This window comes from Strongylocentrotus purpuratus, unplaced genomic scaffold (genome assembly GCF_000002235.5).
Source record: "Strongylocentrotus purpuratus isolate Spur 01 unplaced genomic scaffold, Spur_5.0 spur5_scaffold_3, whole genome shotgun sequence".
In the NCBI taxonomy this organism is placed as follows: domain Eukaryota; kingdom Metazoa; phylum Echinodermata; class Echinoidea; order Camarodonta; family Strongylocentrotidae; genus Strongylocentrotus; species Strongylocentrotus purpuratus.
The window spans coordinates 33,978,212-33,998,224 of record NW_022145609.1 but is presented as its reverse complement, the minus strand read 5'-3'; the positions used below and the strand labels follow the sequence as shown (position 1 = coordinate 33,998,224).

At 38.7% G+C, this 20,013-nt stretch overlaps 1 protein-coding gene across 2 annotated transcripts in view; it reads left to right on the top strand.

The window, feature by feature from the left end:
* The window catches only part of LOC592004 (solute carrier family 23 member 1), a 45,515-nt gene that overhangs the window by 1,233 nt on the left and 24,269 nt on the right, over window positions 1–20,013 (top strand). Inside the window, exons 1-2 of one of the 2 annotated variants that reach the window (XM_030996161.1) lie at window positions 18,301–18,443; window positions 18,959–19,187. In XM_030996161.1, the coding sequence (XP_030852021.1) occupies window positions 18,987–19,187 (201 nt within the window). In that variant the 5' untranslated portion in view covers window positions 18,301–18,443; window positions 18,959–18,986. Of the gene's footprint in view, window positions 1–18,300; window positions 18,444–18,958; window positions 19,188–20,013 lie in introns of those variants that run through there. The other variant, XM_030996162.1, reaches the window with a different exon arrangement.

Here is a 20,013-nt window from a genome sequence, read left to right as displayed (position 1 = left end):
AATAAAAAAGAAGAAGATAAGATTCCCAAACTGATGCCTCTTGCGAAATGTTATGACGTTTTGTGGAAATCTGTATGTATTTGTGTGGGTTTATTTGCTTGAGTGTACGTTTGTGGTCTTGTTTTTATGTTTGTAACAGGGCTCAAATTAATTTTTTGTCCACGGGGGCTCTTCCCTCCAAAAAAGAACCCCCGTGAGAAGGCTCACGGGGGCTCTTTTAGTACTGACGGGGGCTCTTTTTTTATTCAAATATCCATTGAATTGGTACCTATGATACTCCTCAATTATTTGCTATTTCATCATTATCATTTCAATCAGCATTTTCTCTCTTACAAATTTACAAGCTACATACCTGTTACTGGCCTGTGTATATAATCTATACGCATACAACACTGATCTATATGATGTCTTTAACGAGACATATCTTCTTCTCCCTTTGCAAACGAGAAAGAAAACAAGGTCATTGAATGGGATTAAGCGACGAATAATGATTGTTATTCAAATTGATGCGACTATTTGTTTGAATAAGTACTGCTATTCACCCGAATCTTCTTTGTAAAAACAACTTTTACAAATCTCAGCCATGCTTACTGAGTTGAGACGTTCCATTCAATGTAAAAAATACTCATTAAAGAATACACTTCATTAAAGAATACACTTCTCCTAATCTGAAAGTGATCTTACAACACAGTGGCAGATTTGCATGGCTGAGATTTGTAAAAGTCGTTTTTACAAAGAAGATTCTGGTAAAAAGCATTGCTTATTCAAAAAAATCCTTGCATCAATTTGAATCACAATGATTATTTGTCGCATGATCCTTTTATTAAATAACCTTGTTTTCGTTTTTGTTTGCAGGGGGAGAAGAAGCTATGTCACGTTACGAAATCATTAAGATCAGTTGTATAATGCGTATATACATTTATAATACCAGAACAAATGTTGAGTATCAGAATGTCATTTTGGAATACCTCTACACAAATACCACATTGTCTTTAGCCCGTATCAGTATTAGTATGATCCAATATAAAGCTATTATTCTTTATTTATTTCAGTATAATGCTTTTCCTCAAAAATAGTTTTGCTATTTTTTAGGGTTGAGACGCTAAGAAATGGTTTCAAATGTACATCATTACACGAACCCTGCATGAACCATTGCAAAATGATGGTGGTTCTCTCTCTCTCTCCTTATTTTAATAATGCATTATCAACTACATATAAAGCAGCAACCAAAAACTTAGGGTTATCTGAGATAGGTGAAAGTAAGAGTTAAAAAGAAAGTCATGCTAAAACGGCGCTTCACTCCCCCCCCCCTGAAAAAAATAAAATAGATTAGTAGTCCTCTTCTCCAGCATCCCCCCCCCCGCTTTAATATCACATTTTCACTTGGCAGCCCAAGGGGGCCGGGGAGGGGGGGGGGGGTGGGAGGAGGGGGTTAAACCCCTAACCCCCCCCCGTAGATCTGCCCATGTTACCATATCATTCTACGACATCTTGGTCTTCCTCTTCTTCTCAATAGGGACTTTTAGATTTGCGTGGACGTGCACTGGCAGTCACATGTGACGTCCTTTTAAGCACTGGCACTGCCTTAAAAGGAGGTCACACGTTGCAGTCCACGTTCTCATCGTGCAAATCTAAAAGTCCCTAATATTGATTTACTGGTCGAGGTTTATTATTTGCTGGTCATTTGAAATCACCATATTTCAGCGGGTTAACGCTTTCACAACGAAAAACTTCTCCATGACCATGTTTCTGCCCCTGCGCGATCGCCTCCAGCTCCAGCAGACATGGAGCGGCAGCGTGCACACATACCGCTACTAACGGCGCAGTAGGCCTATAACCACTGCTGACGGCGGCACTGCACTGCGAGCTGAATCGGTAATAATAATAATTTTTGAGCGGATGAAATCACAGTGCAGTGGCGGATCCAGGGGGGGGGGCCGAAACGGCCGCGGCCCCCCCTATTGGCGGCGCAAAAAAAAAGAGAAAAAAAAGAAAGGAGAAGAGAAGAAAAAAAGGAGAAGAGAAAAGAAAAGAGAAGAGAAAAGAAAAGAGAAGAGAAAAGAAAGAGAGAGAGAGAGAAAGAAAAAAGAAGAAGATACCCCCCCCCCCCCCCACCTCACTCCCACTCCGGGGTCGGAGGGACCGATTTTGTGTTCCCAAAATTTCCGATAAAGGGTTACTTTTCACGCAACAAAGTCCGGCCCGTAATACACACAAATCCGGCCCGCTCTGACTTTACACACCGAAGATAAAGGGGTGCTTTTAAACTAAGAGAGGGAACATACATGCGCGTACCCTAGATAACACTGAGTGGGTGGGGGGGGGGGGGGGGGGGGGGAGGGGGAAGGTGGGAAGGGGAAGAAAAAAGTCGGGTGAGAAAGGGGGAAAGACAAGGAAATGGCGCTAAGTGACAGTAACGACGAATATTAGGGAAAAACTGTAATCGGGAGATTTGGGGTCATTCCAGAAGGCTTGGAAAACGTTATTGAATAGAGGGGGCCGGGCCGGCCGCATAAAATCTCGAGCCACGGATTCAAAGTTAAACGTTACAAACAGCCCCTGCTTTTTGAAAAAAATTTAAAAGGGCACAATATTTTGGATGTCTTTCAAATAGAAGCTATATACTAAACAGTCAAATTTTAAATTAACGGTAGGGCCGCTTCACAACTCTTATTTTGCCCTTCATTTGGATTCAGCTCATACCAACTCGCTTGTGCTTATATTTGAACTCATGTTGGTAGTGATAATGGACAGCGGCGGCGATCCTGGGCCCGATAGAGGGACACGTCCCCCCGGAAATTTAGATATTTAGCTAGAAAGAAATATACATGTAGCGGAAAGAACGTACATATTGGACTAAAGGATTTTCTAGAATGCATAATTTCAGCATTCTACATTGCAAAATCTCGCTTGGTCGCCACGCCCCGGCCCTCGCCCGATAACACAAAACTAAGATATGACGCTCCCGGTTGCGATTATTTCATGGTTGGTGTATAAATAGATCTTTTTTTTCCCCTTTCATTTCTACTGACCTTATTGTATGCTATCACAATCATGTTTGTTTCATTTTCCCTTTAAAGCATGCGTAGCTAGGGGCGGTAGGGGCAGTAAGAGGACATAGGACGAAAAAAAGGGGCAGACAAAGAAACATTTTTGACAAGTCTAAAACGGTACAACAAATCATCTTCTTTCTCTAATAATTTAATGGAACATTAAGCTTCTGCGCTTTGCGCTGGAGGGGGAAACTGAATTCAGAGAAAGATTAAGAGTCGGGAATGGAACAACGAATTATTTTCTTTCTCTAATAATTATGAAAGGTCTAAGCTTCCGCGCCTCGCGCGGAAGGGGGAAAATGAATTCGAACAAGGATTAAGAATCGAGAATGGGACAACGAATCATCTTCTTTCTCTAATAATTTAATGAAGCGTCAGAAGCTTACGCGCTACGCGCGGGAGGAGGAAAACTGAATTCAGACAAGGATTTAGAGTCGAGAATGGAACAACGAATCATCTTCTTTCTCTAATAATCAGGGCTCAAATTAATTTTTTGTCCACGGGGGCTCTTCCCCCCCAAAAAGAGCCCCCTGATCCTTCTCACGGGGGCTCTTTTAGTGCTGACGGTGGCTCTTATTTTAATACAAATTTACATTGAATTGGTAACCATGAAACTCCTGAATTCCTTGGTATTTAATCATTATCATTTATTTAAGTCGGCATTTTCCCTCTTAGAAATTTACTTGTTACATAGCTGTATACTTTATCCCCGTGATCAGTGGCGGATCCAGGGGGAAAAAAGAAAGGAAAAAAAAGGGGGGAAAGATTTTTTTTTTTTTTGCTGTTGAAAAAAAAGTGTTCCCATCCCACTTGTATCACAGAGAAACAACAGTTTAAGTTAAGTCTAACGTTAACGTTAAATTTGTTATTAAAATGTAGAGTACAGCCCTTGGCCTTAGGCCTAATTTAGGTCGTAACTGTTACTGTTTGAAAATCTAAAGTAAAATTAGACGGTTTTCATGGTTATAGACCTAGTAAGTGAGAAAAAAAAAGTTTACCCGTCACTGAGACCAGGTCAATCAATCTTTTAGATCCATTTTTAGGGTCTAACGTTAGTAGATATAATGTAGATACAGGCGCGGATCCAGCGGGGGTGAGCGGGCCTTGCCCCCCCCCCTTTCCGCAAAAGAGAGAGAGAGAGAGAGAGAGAGAGAAGGAAAAGAAGGGAAAGGGAAAGAGCAGAGAAAGGGAAAGAAAGAAGATGAAGAAGAAAAGAAAAGGGGGAAGAAGGAGATCGGGGGGGGGGGAGTACGAAATGGTCTTGCCTCCCAGGCTGTTGCCTCCCCCCGCCCCTGCTAAAAAAAAAGAGAGAGAAGGAAGGGAAATGAAAAAAGGAGAGCTAAAAGGGACCAAAAAAGAGGAAGAAGAAAAAAAAGGGTGAAAAGAATTTCGATGCGGTGTTCGAGTAGAATTCTGTAAGATGATGATATACTTTCTCGTAGCTTGATGTGACGAGATGTCTCTATCCAGATATCTGTTGATAGTATTATAGAATATAGAAGCCTGAAATGACCTTCTGCTCGTAACCGACAAGTCACCGCATTAAAATTAAATTGCAAATAGTGTTCAACAACACGATGGTGAATGAAACTTTCTAATATTCGAAGATATATGACCTTCAGACCATATTGTTTCATTATTTTTTATTCAATCAATCAACGTCAAAGAATTGATTTATCATCGCTCTTCAATTTATTATTTCACCTTTTAATGTACTTTCATTCTTATGAATCACGAAAGAACACTGAATTGCATTCTTCAATGTTTGTTTTGATTAATTTCCTCCCCTTTCCTTCTCCCTGTTTAATACTGATAAAATTTCAATTTTTCTTAATCAAGGCAAAATATTATTTTCATATTTTCTTTATGCAAGACAGGAAGAGAGAGAGAGAGAGAGAGAGAGAATATGTTAAGTGAGAATTATCGAGTACAACTATGAATTGCATCCTTTTCAATATTATCCAATTCGCTGAAAATATTCAGAATATGAATATGATAAATCCTCAAAATACACCAACGCTGTTCAACGCATCCAACGCTCCAACCATAGCCCATACGCCAATGCACCATATTTCTCAATATGAAAAGATTTTTAAATGAAATTTGAAGAAAAATCAAATTTACAATGCACTGACAGGCATCAGTTGAAATCATGAATTCTCTGTGACTCGCTTAGCACTAGTTTCTGAGGGACCAGTCACTAAAGAGGAAATAAAGGGAAGGAAAATTTAGAAAGAAGTAAATAAAAGAAAGGGGATATCAGTTGCAATTTTCCCGCCAACAAGTTGCGGATCGGGATGGGGGTGGGGCAAAAGGCCTTTGCCTCTCCCCGCCCCCGCTAAAAAAAGAGAGAGAGAGAGAAGGAAGGAAAAGGAAAAAGAGGAGAGCTAAAAGGGACCAAAAAAGAGGAAGAAGAAAAAAAAGGGTGAAAAGAATTTTGATGCGGTGTTCGAGTAGAATTCTGTAAGATGATGATATACTTTCTCGTAGCTTGATGTGACGAGGTGTCTCTATCCAGATATCTGTTGATAGTATTATAGAATATAGAAGCCTGAAATGACCTTCTGCTCGTAACCGACAAGTCACCGCATTAACATTAAATTGCAAATAGTGTTCAACAACACGATGGTGGATGAAACTTTCTAATATTCGAAGATATATGACGTTCAGACCATATTGTTTCATTATTTTTTATTCAATCAATCAACGTCAAAGAATTGATTTATCATCGCTCTTCAATTTATTATTTCACCTTTTAATGTACTTTCATTCTTATGAATCACGAAAGAACACTGAATTGCATTCTTCAATGTTTGTTTTGATTAATTTCCTCCCCTTTCCTTCTCCCTGTTTAATACTGATAAAATTTCAATTTTTCTTAATCAAGGCAAAATATTATTTTCATATTTTCTTTATGCAAGACAGGAAGAGAGAGAGAGAGAGAGAATATGTTAAGTGAGAATTATCGAGTACAACTATGAATTGCATCCTTTTCAATATTATCCAATTCGCTGAAAATATTCAGAATATGAATATGATAAATCCTCAAAATACACCAACGCTGTTCAACGCATCCAACGCTCCAACCATAGCCCATACGCCAATGCACCATATTTCTCAATATGAAAAGATTTTTAAATGAAATTTGAAGAAAAATCAAATTTACAATGCACTGACAGGCATCAGTTGAAATCATGAATTCTCTGTGACTCGCTTAGCACTAGTTTCTGAGGGACCAGTCACTAAAGAGGAAATAAAGGGAAGGAAAATTGAGAAAGAAGTAAATAAAAGAAAGGGGATATCAGTTGCAATTTTCCCGCCAACAAGTTGCGGATCGGGATGGGGGTTGGGCAAAAGGCCTTTGCCTCTCCCCGCCCCCGCTAAAAAAAAAGAGAGAGAGAGAAGGAAGGAAAAGGAAAAAGAGGAGAGCTAAAAGGGACCAAAAAAGAGGAAGAAGAAAAAAAAGGGTGAAAAGAATTTCGATGCGGTGTTCGAGTAGAATTCTGTAAGATAATGATATACTTTCTCGTAGCTTGATGTGACGAGGTGTCTCTATCCAGATATCTGTTGATAGTATTATAGAATATAGAAGCCTGAAATGACCTTCTGCTCGTAACCGACAAGTCACCGCATTAACATTAAATTGCAAATAGTGTTCAACAACACGATGGCGGATGAAACTTTCTAATATTCGAAGATATATGACCTTCAGACCATATTGTTTCATTATTTTTTATTCAATCAATCAACGTCAAAGAATTGATTTATCATCGCTCTTCAATTGATTATTTCACCTTTTAATGTACTTTCATTCTTATGAATCACGAAAGAACACTGAATTGCATTCTTCAATGTTTGTTTTGATTAATTTCCTCCCCTTTCCTTCTCCCTGTTTAATACTGATAAAATTTCAATTTTTCTTAATCAAGGCAAAATATTATTTTCATATTTTCTTTATGCAAGACAGGAAGAGAGAGAGAGAGAGAGAGAGAGAGAATATGTTAAGTGAGAATTATCGAGTACAACTATGAATTGCATCCTTTTCAATATTATCCAATTCGCTGAAAATATTCAGAATATGAATATGATAAATCCTCAAAATACACCAACGCTGTTCAACGCATCCAACGCTCCAACCATAGCCCATACGCCAGTGCACCATATTTCTCAATATGAAAAGATTTTTAAATGAAATTTGAAGAAAAATCAAATTTACAATGCACTGACAGGCATCAGTTGAAATCATGAATTCTCTGTGACTCGCTTAGCACTAGTTTCTGAGGGACCAGTCACTAAAGAGGAAATAAAGGGAAGGAAAATTTAGAAAGAAGTAAATAAAAGAAAGGGGATATCAGTTGCAATTTTCCCGCCAACAAGTTGCGGATCGGGATGGGGGTGGGGCAAAAGGCCTTTGCCTCCCCCCGCCCCCGCTAAAAAAAAAGAGAGAAGGAAGGAAAATGAAAAAATGAGAGCTAAAAGGAACCAGAAGAGAGGAAGAAGAAAAAAGGGTGAAAAGAAGGGGAGATAGAAAACCTAAAAGAGAGAGAGAAGGAAGGGAAAGGAAAGGGAAAGAGGAGAGAAAGGGAAAGAAAAAAAAAAGAGAAAGAAAAAACGTAGGGGAGATCACTTGCCAACAAAGTGTAAATCAGGGGGGGGGGGGCACTGGCGTACTAATTGGGGAGGGGGCTCGGGGAAAATAAAATTCAAACGTGGTTTATTTCTAATTCCATAACGGTGGTTTACACATAATACTGAAATGACATAATTTTCCGAGATTTTTTAGTAAATTATACTTTTTTATGCGTTTGTTGTAAAATGACACATTCCTTAATTTACAGCCAGGCAAGAAATATGCTTCTTGAGATGCCTAGGGGCCTACACGTCAGGGCCCGCGAAACGGCGGGGATCGGGAGCCTTGAGGTCCCTCCCCCCCTCCACTTTTTTTGAAATAGTATATAAAGAGAAATGGAAAGAAAGAGAGCAAGTAAGAAAAAATAGTTAACTGCCAGTGTCACAACAAAATAAGGTATTAACCGTAACTAAACGCCTAAAATCCCTGAGCTTCCGGGGCTCTGGCCCTAGACCCAACCGAGGGCCCTAAGTCGGGCCTCTTGATACCCAGCTGTCCGTAATTTAGTGCCTAAAACCCTTGAGCCGAGTCGAGAACGGTACAGCGAATCGTCTTCTTTCTTTAATAATTTTAATGAAACGTCAAAGCTTTCGCTTCGAGCGGGAGGGGGGGGGGTGGAACCGAATTCAGACAAGAATTAAGAATCGAGAATGGTACAACGAATCGTCTTCTTTCTCTAATACTTTAATGTAACGTCAAAGCTTCCGCGCTTCGTGCAAGAGGAGGGGGGTGGGGCTGGCTTCAGACAAGGATTAAGAGTCGAGAACGGTACAACGAATCGTCTTCTTTCTCTAATGATTTAATGAAATGTCAAAGCTTCCGCGCTTTGCGCGGACGGGGGGGGGGGGTAAAATGAATTCAGACGAGTTTTATTTTCGAGAACGGTACAACGAAACGTCTTATTTCTCTAATAATTCAATGGAACGTCAAAGCTTCCGCATATCGCCCTCGAGGGGGAAACTGAATTCAGACGAAGTTTATGAGTCGAGAATGGGCAACGAATCGCCTTCTTTCTCTAATGATTTAATGAAACGTAAAAACTTCCGCGCTTCGCGCGGCAGGGGGTAAACTGAATTCAGACGAGGATTATTTTCGAGAACGGTACAACGAATCGTCTTCTTTATCTAATACTGTAATGAAACGCCAAAGCTTCCGCGCTTCGTGCAAGAGGGGGGGGGGGGGGTAAACTCAATTCAGACGAGGATTATTTTCGAGAACGGGCAACGAATCGCCTTCTTTCACTAATGATTTAATGAAACGTCAAAGCTTCTGCGCTTTGCGGAGGAGGGAGTGGGAAAATCGCCCCTCCCTGCACCCCCCCCATTACGTCAATGCCGGTCACCATTACGTACCAATATTTGGCTCACATAATTTCAAATTTGCCCCCCCCCCTAAGAAATCCTGGATCCGCGCCTGCCCGTGATGACATTCTCTCCATTTCTTCCCGTTTTGCACATAATGTCCTCTTCATTATTCGGAGCAACCGTATTTACATTCTTTCTTTACTTTTAGTCTTTACCATATCCTTCCAAAACACAGGGGCGGATCTAGCTTTTTGCTAAGGGTGGGGGGGGGGGGTAAACCAAATACGATGTGGAGCATCGTCCACGAGCCGCGAAGCGGCGAGGCGATTTTTTTGGTGCTATTTTGAACACCCGTTAGTGATGTTTTCCTGGCATCTACTGAAATCTACTACTACTGTGTAGGTCTGGACACATGAGAGCATTTTTCTATGCACATCACATTTTCACTTGGCAGCCCAAGGGGGATCGGGGGATTAAACCCCCTAAACCGCATAGATCCACCCCTGCAACATCTTTGCTGATCTTCTTCTCAATATTGATTTATTGGTCGAGTTACATTATTTGCTGGTCTTTTAGAACAACCAGATTTCAGAGGATTCACACTTTTCACGACGAAAAACTTCTCCATGTTTCAGTCCTTGCGCGATCGTCTCCAGCTCCAGCAGATATTGGGCGTCAGCGTGCACACCGGTACGTACTACCGGCGCAGTATGACGGCCGCATTAGCTGTGCACTGCGAGCTTCCGTTGTTTGTATCGGTAATACTCATAGAGATGGGAGAGAAAGCGCCATCTAAGTTCCATTTCATTGGTTTAAGGTTTGAAAATTGATACTCAATATTGTGTTAAAGTTATATAAGAAAAGATAATCTTTTTTTTATAATTCCACGGGGGCGATTTTTTATTTTGCAATCGCCCCCGTGGGCAACCTGACGGGGGCGATTATGGAGCTCACGGGGGCCAATCGCCCATCGCCCCCGTGCATTTTGAGCGCTGCTAATAATTCAATGAAACGTCAAAGCTTCGAAGCGCGGAAGGGGGGAAACTGAATTCAGACAATGATTAACAACCGAGAACGGTACAACGAATCGTCTTCTTTCTCTAATAATTTAATTAAATGTAAAAGCTTCCGCGCTTCGCGCGGGAGAGGGGGGGGGGGGGGGGGGGAGCTCAATTCAGACAAGGATTAAGAGTCGAGAACGGTACTCTTTCTCTAATGATTTAATGAAACGTTAAAGCTTCCGCGCTTTGCGCGGGAGGGGGTATGGAAACCGAATTCAGACAATGATTAAGAATCGAGAACGGTACAACGAATAGTCTTCTTTCTCTAATAATTTAATGAAACGTCAAAGCTTCCGCGCTTCGCGCTGGAGGGGGGGGGGAAACTCAATTCAGACAAGGATTAAGAGTCGAGAACGGTACTCTTTCTCTAATGATTTAATGAAACGTCAAAGCTTCCGCGCTTCGCGCGGGGGGGGGGGGGGGGGGGGTATGGAAACTGAATTCAGACAATGATTAAGAATCGAGAACGGTACAACAAATCCGTCTTCTTTCTCTAATAATTTAATGAAACGTTAAGCTTCTGCGCTTTGCGCTGGAGGGGGGAATCTGAATTCAGAGAAAGATTGAGGGTCGAGAATGGAACAACGAATTATCTTCTTTCTCTAATAATTTCATTAAACTATGAAAGGTCAATGCTTCGCGCGGGAGGGGGAAAACTGAATTCAGACAAAAGGAATAGGAGTCGAGAATGGTACAACAAATCGTCTTCTTTCTCTAATAATTTATATCAATTAATGAAAGGTCAAAACTTCCGCGCTTCGCTGTAACTAGTCAGGTAATAAGAGACTTAGTCAAGAATGATGAATTCACTAACCTCCTGGATGCCATTGTTAGTAAAGCTATTGATAAGAAAATGGGTGAATTTCTTACTTCAATTGAGAAAATCCAGGGAGATATGTTTGATGTCCTGAAGAACCTTGAGGAAGAACCTTGAGGAGAAAGAGAAAGAAGTTATACACCTGAAAGAAACAATTGTTCATCAACAGCATGATATCAACCGAATGGAATCTGCCATCAATGCAATGGAACAGTACTCTAGACGATCAAATATCCGGATATTTGGTCTGCAAGAAAAGAAAGGGGAAAACACAGATGCCCTTGTAGCTGACGTCATCACTCGCAAGCTTGGTGTAACCTTGGATCCAGTGAGAGACCTAGATCGCACTCACCGTACAGGAAGGCTGCATGATAACAGTGAGCCATCAGCACCAGGTACATCGTTGACTGATGCTTCATCAGCTAGGAAGGCCCGATCACGTCCCATAATTGTCAAGTTGACAACCTACAGGAAGAGGAGAGAGGTCATCTACAATAGAAAGAAATTGAAAGGAACAGGGATAGTAATTGTCGAAGACTTGACAGTTGAGAATCAGAAACTTCTGTCTGCAACACGTAAGACTTCAGGTGTCACAGCTGCATGGTCTTCCGACGGTCGAATCATTGCTCTTATCAACGCAACCGGAGGTAAGAGCATCACCAAACTTATTGCAAGTGAAGGAGATCTGAAAAACATTAAAACACATTCATGATGTACTGTATAACACCTTGTTGGAATGTCTCACTTCTACAACTCATGCAGCTTTTTTTATAAAGCAGACTACTAAAATATACCAATCCATTCCTCCGATACCTATATAGGCATTTTATTTATTTTACATATTCCATTTTTATGTCCATTTTTATGTACGGTTTTAAATACATTTTTTAAGTACATTTTTAAGTACATTTTTAAGGTGACTTAGCCTTTGTTCAGTACTGTTTGTTTGTTTTCTTGAACATCAATTTTTTTATTTTTTTTTGTGGCTGTTGTTAAATGTCTACCTGTAACAATTTGAGAGAATGCCTAAGTAAATGCAACCATGACTTAAACACCTTGCATGAATTTTTATCGCTTGATAGTATTGATTTTTGTCCTTGTAAGAAATATTTTACACCTGATGAGTTTAATACATACATTACAAACAAAGCAAAATCTGCAAATCCACTTTCATGTATCCATTTTAATTCAAGAAGTCTTCTTCATAGTTTTGATAATATCACTGAATTCTTAAACAGTGTGAAACTAGAGCCTACAGTACTATGTGTCACAGAAACCTGGTTCCAGGAGCACACCATACACCCTTTGTGTAATATAGATGGTTATGAATTTGAAGGCGTTAGCCGCTTGTCAAGAAGGGGTGGAGGAGTTGGGATTTTTGTAAACAATAATGTGCAATATATAAGACGTCCCGACTTAGAACAGACCGATAGCTGTATTGAAAGTGTATTTGTGGAAATTGTCAATAAGAATTCTGGTATAATTGTTGGGTCAATTTATAGGCCTCCGGATCAGTCTGTTGATGATTTTTTAGAGAGATTCTCAAATGTTTTTAGCGTTGTAAATAGGGAAAATAAAATAATTTATTTATTAGGTGATTACAATATCAATTTATTGAATGTAGGTAAAGTGCAACATGTTGATAATTTCATCAATTTACTATTGTCGCATCATATGTATCCGTTGATAGACCATCCTACCAGAATCACTGACGACACAATTTCTTTGATTGATAATGTAATTACTAATAATGTAGACAATGTTGAATCAGGAATATTTATAACAGACATCAGCGATCATTTACCTGTATATTGTATTAGCTGGAATGATATTCAATCTCAGCCAAATTTGAATAAGCCATTAAGAATAATCAATGATAAAAGTATAAATTGTTTTTTAAGATCCCTTCAGATGGTCCAATGGTCTTGCCATAATAACAATCCAAATGTAAATTATGTGCAATTTTTAGAGAGGTTTTTAAATGTATATAATCTGTGTTTTCCTTTAGAATGTTTGAAAAAAACACCCCAAAAAAATAAACCATGGATCAATCCTGATATTCGTAAGTTGTCAAAGAAAAAATGTCGTTCATATCGACTTTATCTGAGAAACCCAACACCGTATCGAAAAGAAGTGTACAGAAAATGTCGGAATAAAGTCAATAATATGATTAAACAAGCTAAAAAACACTATTTCATGGAAAATTTGGCAACAGCCAAAGGGAATATGAAAAAGACTTGGAACATAGTTAATTGTGCAATGGGTCGTGTAAATAAAAAGTGCAGTATTAATTTTTTGATATCTAATGATCAGGTGTTACATGATACCTCCAAAATTTGTAATGTATTTAATGAATATTTTATTAATATTGTATCTGAATTGAAATATCCTGTTGATCAGGGCAATAATTTAAATTTGAATCCTTGTCGTTATTTGGATAGGAATTCTAGTACGTGTTATTTTAAACCAATCACATGTTACGAGATCATTGATATTGTGTCAAATATAAAGAGAGATTGCAGTCCGGGGTACGATGATATAAGTATCAAGGTTATAAAGAAATCTATACATATTTTATGTCAACCCATCTGTGCAATATTCAATCAATGCTTAGATTTAGGTATATTTCCTGATGAATTAAAGATTGCTCGTGTGGTTCCTGTATATAAAAATGGTTCAAGTGAAAATGTTGCAAATTACAGACCCATATCAGTCTTGCCAATTTTCTCTAAAATTTTAGAAAAATGTATGTACAATAGATTATTTGATTTTATAAGCAAGTACAATATATTATCTTTGAACCAATATGGTTTCCGTCCTGGACATTCGACGTCATCGGCTCTTATTGATTTTGTTCACACTGTTGTTAATGCTCTTGATAACAAGAAATATATGATTGCAATGTTTTTAGATTTGAAGAAGGCTTTTGATACAGTAGATCACGCTATTTTATTACACAAACTTGAATTATATGGCATAAGAGGTATTGTACTTAAATTATTTGAAAGTTATTTATCAAATAGAAAACAATATGTTGAAATTTCTAAATGCAAATCACAGCAAGGGACTATCTCATGTGGGGTACCACAGGGTTCTATCTTAGGACCACTGTTGTTTCTTTTATTTATAAATGACCTTAGTAAAGTATCTAAATTATTACATTGTATTATGTTTGCTGACGACACCAGTCTGTTTTTATCCCATCCTAACTGTCAGGACTTACATAATCTATTCAATTCTGAACTTGAATTAATATCTGAGTGGTTTTACGCAAATAAAATGATAATCAATGTAGCAAAAACCAGTTATATTATTTTTAGTAACTTATTGATACCAGATTATCTTTCAATTAGAGTGTGCAATACAGATATTAAGTGTGTAACGTCAGTAAAATTTTTAGGCATTACAATAGATCATAAACTTACATGGAAAAATCACATTGATAGTCTGTGCAATAAGCTGGCAAAAAATATAGGAATAATGTATTGTTTAAGATCATTTCCAAAGGAGATTTTAAAAATGATTTATTATGCAATTGTATATCCGTATCTTAATTATGGTATTCTTGTCTGGGGTAATGCAAGTAATAATCTCATTGATAGATTGTTTATTTTACAAAAACGTGCAATACGAAATATGTCTCATGCACCTTACCTTGCCCATACCAACCCTTTATTTATTGAATCAGGTGTTTTGAAATTTCATGATATATATGTATTTCAGGTGCTTATATTTATGTACTTATGTAACAATCACCTCTTGCCAGACTATATTAAAACATTCTTTCAGTTCAATAATGAATATCATGGATACAATACAAGAAATGCTAATGATTTTCATTTACCCAAACCGAGGCTCTCATCTTTTAAAAACTCAATATTATTTCAAGGACCCCAAATCTGGAACTCTCTTTCTTCAGATATTAAACAAGCAATTTCGTTAAATGTTTTTAAGTCAAAATCTAGGCACTTTATTTTAGACAGGTATTCACCAAGTTTGTTTGTTTAAATGTATAGGTATACCCCCCCCCTTATGTTGTTGTAAGTGATTTGTTATTTTTTGTAGCGTCCTTAATGTATTATGTTACAGGGTCAGCTAATCACAAGGCTTGTTCCTTTCTTGCTGTCCCTCTCATACTTAATCCAAATGTATACTTTGTTATCAATTTTTCTTGTGAATTTTATCCTTTGTATCATGTTGATTTATGAATGTTTGCACGTGTTTTCTGGATTTTTATGAGCAAATAAATTGAAATTGAAAAAAAAATTAATGGGGGGGGGGGGGGGAGGGGGAGGGGAACAGCGAGCTGCCCGAATATGAATTTGTTATATCTTTTCTCGTATATTTTGCTAATAAATAACACTTTCACAAAATACATATTATCCTCAAATTTTTGCTCGCTCGCTTCGCTCACTAGCCAAATCGTGAAACTAGAAAATTACTTTTCGGGCGAGAGGCTTCAGCCCCCCCCCCGATGAAAATGTCAAAAAAATTACATATGGTGCTTCTAATATGACATTGTCAGTTTTGGTATGTTGAGTTGAAAAACGGTCTGCGCAATTTTCAAATTTCCGGCCCCCCCTATTGGAAAATCCTGGATCCGCGCCTGCAGTGGACGGATGCTCGATGGATAGAGCGTATGTGTCACAACTGGGTAAAATCAGGTGACTTTAATTCGTGATCTAGTTAAACTCTCTAATCGTCTCACAGGAAGATTAACACAATAAACAAAGACTTCAAATTCTGTTAAGTGTATCAAAGAATATCATTTTCTTCTTATCTTTATTACTTTACTTCTTATCACAATAGAAATACATATAAAGATATAAAGAATATATCGAACCCAACCCTGAGGTTGTAGTCTTAGCTGTCGTAAAAAAACACATTTGTACAGAGTATCGACACTAAAAATGGTCGTAGGTTTATCGTACGTTTGGAGATATAAATAAAATAACCCACTTTAGTGATGCAATCACTCTCAAGATGTGATATTTAAATATTGTTCATGGGAATAAAGAAACCATAGCTGTTACTGTTGCTGGAACTTGTCCACCGTAACGAAGGGGTTCCTCTAGCTGTAATGAAACCTTCATCTCTCCTTAGTCGTTACAGGTAGAGATCCACCCATTGTGGCATGAAACTTGGATACAGGACTTGCTCTGTACGTCCTAGCCGGAACACCATCTAAAAATTAACATTAACCCAGGCTATTAATAGTCTACGGAATAATACTAAATTATTCATCATCTACTTAATATCTTTTAACGAGACTATAATCATCATCAGGCAATACAATAAAATACATTACAGAAAAGGCTTCTATCATAATGATTTACATTGCATTACAAATATCCTTTCAACATTCGAAAGAGCCTGAATTACTGAGTGCAAATCCTGCGAACATGTACTTTCATTTATTATTCAAAAATGAACAAAATAATGTATAAAGAGTTACATTATTACTTTAGAGAAATGATTTGCAGTCTTCATTACTAATCCCTAATTCAAAGGTTCACTTGTGACCTTGACTGTCTCAATGACAAATGAACACGCCCAATGTATCATTATAAAAAGGAATACAAATATGGATTAAACTTGGATTAAACTTACAGTTTGACTGGTTGACTGAAATGCAGAAAATCGGGGCAGGCCTCAATGTCGGTTCTGGTGATCTTGACCCTCCATGAAAATTGGACTTGCAGCGCAAAATGCTATAAACAACTTTCATTCACCTCCAACCCATAGGTCCTATGAAACAACTTTCATTCACCTCCAACCCATAGGTCCTATGAAACAACTTTCATTCACCTCCAACCCATAGGTCCTGCCTGTATGACTTGTGTGCAGATAGTGACACTACACTGCTAGGTAAGGCAACCCACCCACCATAGCTATGCATCACCTGTTGGAGCTACAATGTATGTAGAGTGCAGTGGAGCTTAACTACCCAATGCATTCAACCCAATTCTGTAATCTACATAACAAATATAAAGCGGGTAGCATTGAGGGGAAAGGTTGAATCCTAACAGTATGAAACACGTATGAAATGAGTACACAACGGATGCATAGCGTTTTCCGACGGATGGCAAGATTTGTTTACGTTTTACATCCTCTTTGAATCAGTAGGGTGCTTTAGTAACGAGACGGAAGGCAAAGAGGACGGGAGAAATCACTCAACCGAGATCAAATAATGTATGCAGTTAAGATTCTGTCTATTGAAATACTATTATTCGTATCAGGTGAATGAAATAATTTGTATTGAGGCACTTCACAGAGACGTATGCATTTAATTTGGTTACATTACGAAAATGGTCTATTGTACGGCGATACAACTCTTCCGTCGAGTTTAGGGAACGAACGCTATTATGGCTGAGACAGGTCGTGAAAATCAACAAGACGGAGACAATTCTGGTTCGCACATGCGCAGATTGATTATTTTGCTCGGTTACCCTCGTCTTTGCCTTCCGTCATTTTCGTAATGTAACCAAATTTAATGCATAAGTCTTTGTGAAGTGCCTCAATACAAATTATTTCATTCACCTGATAAGAATAATAGTATTTCAATAGACAGAATCCGAACTGCATACATTATTTGATCTCGGTTGAGTGAATTCTCCCGTCCTCTTTGCCTTCCGTCTCGTTACTAAAGCGCCCTAGTAAGTGCAGTGGGACCGGGCCTTAAGCGCAAAAAGTTTTGTGCTGCACAAAACTTTTAGAACGGATGAACTTCCGCCGTGTACGATGTAAATCCGCGACAAATACGAGCAACAAACGTTCTATGTCCGTTATCATCCGTTAAACGTCCGCTGTATCCTCTCTGCATCCTCTGGGCATCCTCGCAACTCATATCCGCTGGAGCTGAAAACGGAAAGAGAGAGGAAAGATAAGGTACATGGAACGTCTATACATCGTTAGTAGCACGGAAATAGAAAGGATGTAAGCGTATGCATCTCTTATATAAAGTATTCAAAGTTGTCATCCACTTCCATCCGCTTTCATCCGCTAGGCTTCCGATGAACATCCGTTTAACATCCCCGCTACATACTACCCACGTCCGTTATTTTCCGTTCTGTTTTCGCAAGTTTTCGCCAATTTTGTCCATTTCTGGAGCGGATGAAAACGGATGGAGCCACCCTCGAAATTTTGCTCGTCCGCTGTGTTCCTTTATGCATACGTTTTGTGTCCATCGGCCAGTGGGACCGGGCCATTATGTAGACTTCACGGAATCGTCGTTTTCGTCGATAAGCATTTATTGGTCCTAAACTCATTCCAACCTTTAAATACTTCTTTGTGTTTACCTTGTTCTGCGGTTAATCGTACTTTGCTCGTGATTAACCTTATTTGACCGTTTATAAAAATGTTTTATCTACATGTTATAGTGACTATCAAGCATTTTTACACACAAGCGGGACAATAACCGGAGGTAATAAAGAACTCTGATGATATGTTAGTCGTTATCTACGTTCATAATTCTTAATCAAGTCACATGATTCTCATCTCCCTTGCTGTGTCACTGAAGGTACACCAAGTCGCAGAGCGAAGATTCAGTTACTATAGTCGATGAGGAATAATTCACAGGTAAATCGCCAAAGGAATTTTAGTTAAATTACCTTTAACTGGATATACACTTGTGTGTTCTAGTTTTGATCGCTCTTTGACCCATCACTGAACACCATCAGTCTCCAGAGTCATGAGCTAGTGCTACAAATAGGCCGTGAAACAGTAGGATTTACTTAGTAGGTTCGGTCGATTAGATTTGATGATTTTTTAAAATATTTTTTACTATCCTACCTGACTGACAGGTATTAAGTGATGTGGTCTAGGGGATGCGTCATCGGACTGCGGATCAAATGGTTCGCATCCCAACTGCGCAGTTCTAATGTCTTTGGCAAAGCATTAATCTGCATTTTCCCACTTTCAACCCAGGTGTACAAAGTGGGTACCTGTAATTCACTGAATACTTTCAACACCTTAGGGCAATTTAGCTAACGGAAATGACGCAGTGGCGCTCTGTAGGAGCCGTGACATACACAAGGGTAGATATTTGCCCAATAATATTTAGCTATTTTTTTATCATCATGTCTTTTATACAGAGTTATCTAACATCCAGTCCTCATTGCCATGGAAACGGTCACCTACACCGGTGATGATGATGACACCATCATCGTTGTGGAGGAGCAGAAGGAAGGCGACCATCTCGCGGAGGTTCAGAGAGAAGCCAGAAAGAGAGCAGACTCCATCTTAGGAAAGTTGACGAGTTCGATGACGTATAAGCTAGCTGATAGACCTCCCTGGTATTCAACAATAGTCCTCGCGTTCCAAGTGAGAACAAGTGTTATTTAAAGAGAAAGTTGAGTTCTGGGAAAAGTCAAAAATATTTTGCGAGCTTGTCCATTCTTTTTTACGTAAATGTGGAAGAGTATCATTTAAAAAAAAACTGTTCAAAAGCCCTCATATTCGAAATATCACAGGTAACAGGTGAATGTTTGTGCAATCCCATAGTGCCTGTGACTTTTAGCAGGACTGGGCGAATTTTTAAAATCATTTTGATGATTTCAAAACCTCAAAGTATACACCAATACTTCTGTGCTACATAATCACATTCCCATCGCTTCCACACAGTTTCTTTCATAATGAAATCGCTTTATGGTATACACTACATTGTAAAATAAACCGTCTGGAAGCAATTGAGCATGTTGGGAGAGATTAATGTACTACATAGGAAGTGACTTATACAGTGAGACGAGTTCTAGCATAATCAAAGTGAAAAGAAACCGATTAAATCTTACTGAATATCAAACGTTCTACATGCAACAAAAGGGTATAAGGGAAAACACCAAAGTGTGGCATCGACACACTATTTTTCCCAGACTTGGGGATTATCGAAGCAGACTGATATAGCAAAGATGCTGAAACATTACCATACGTAAACATTATTATGAGTGAAACACAACAGGTAAGATATTTGTCAGTTATTCTTTTTCAAAGTTACATCGAATTGTGGAGTAATATATTTACTAACCTCAAAGTTCGAATGGAAAGTAAACAATGGGCGATAAAAAAGTAAATCCACAAAAATAATGTTTGCAGTGAACGCTGGCATAAGCATACATGAACCGTTTCGCCGGAGGGGGAGGTGGAGGGGGCA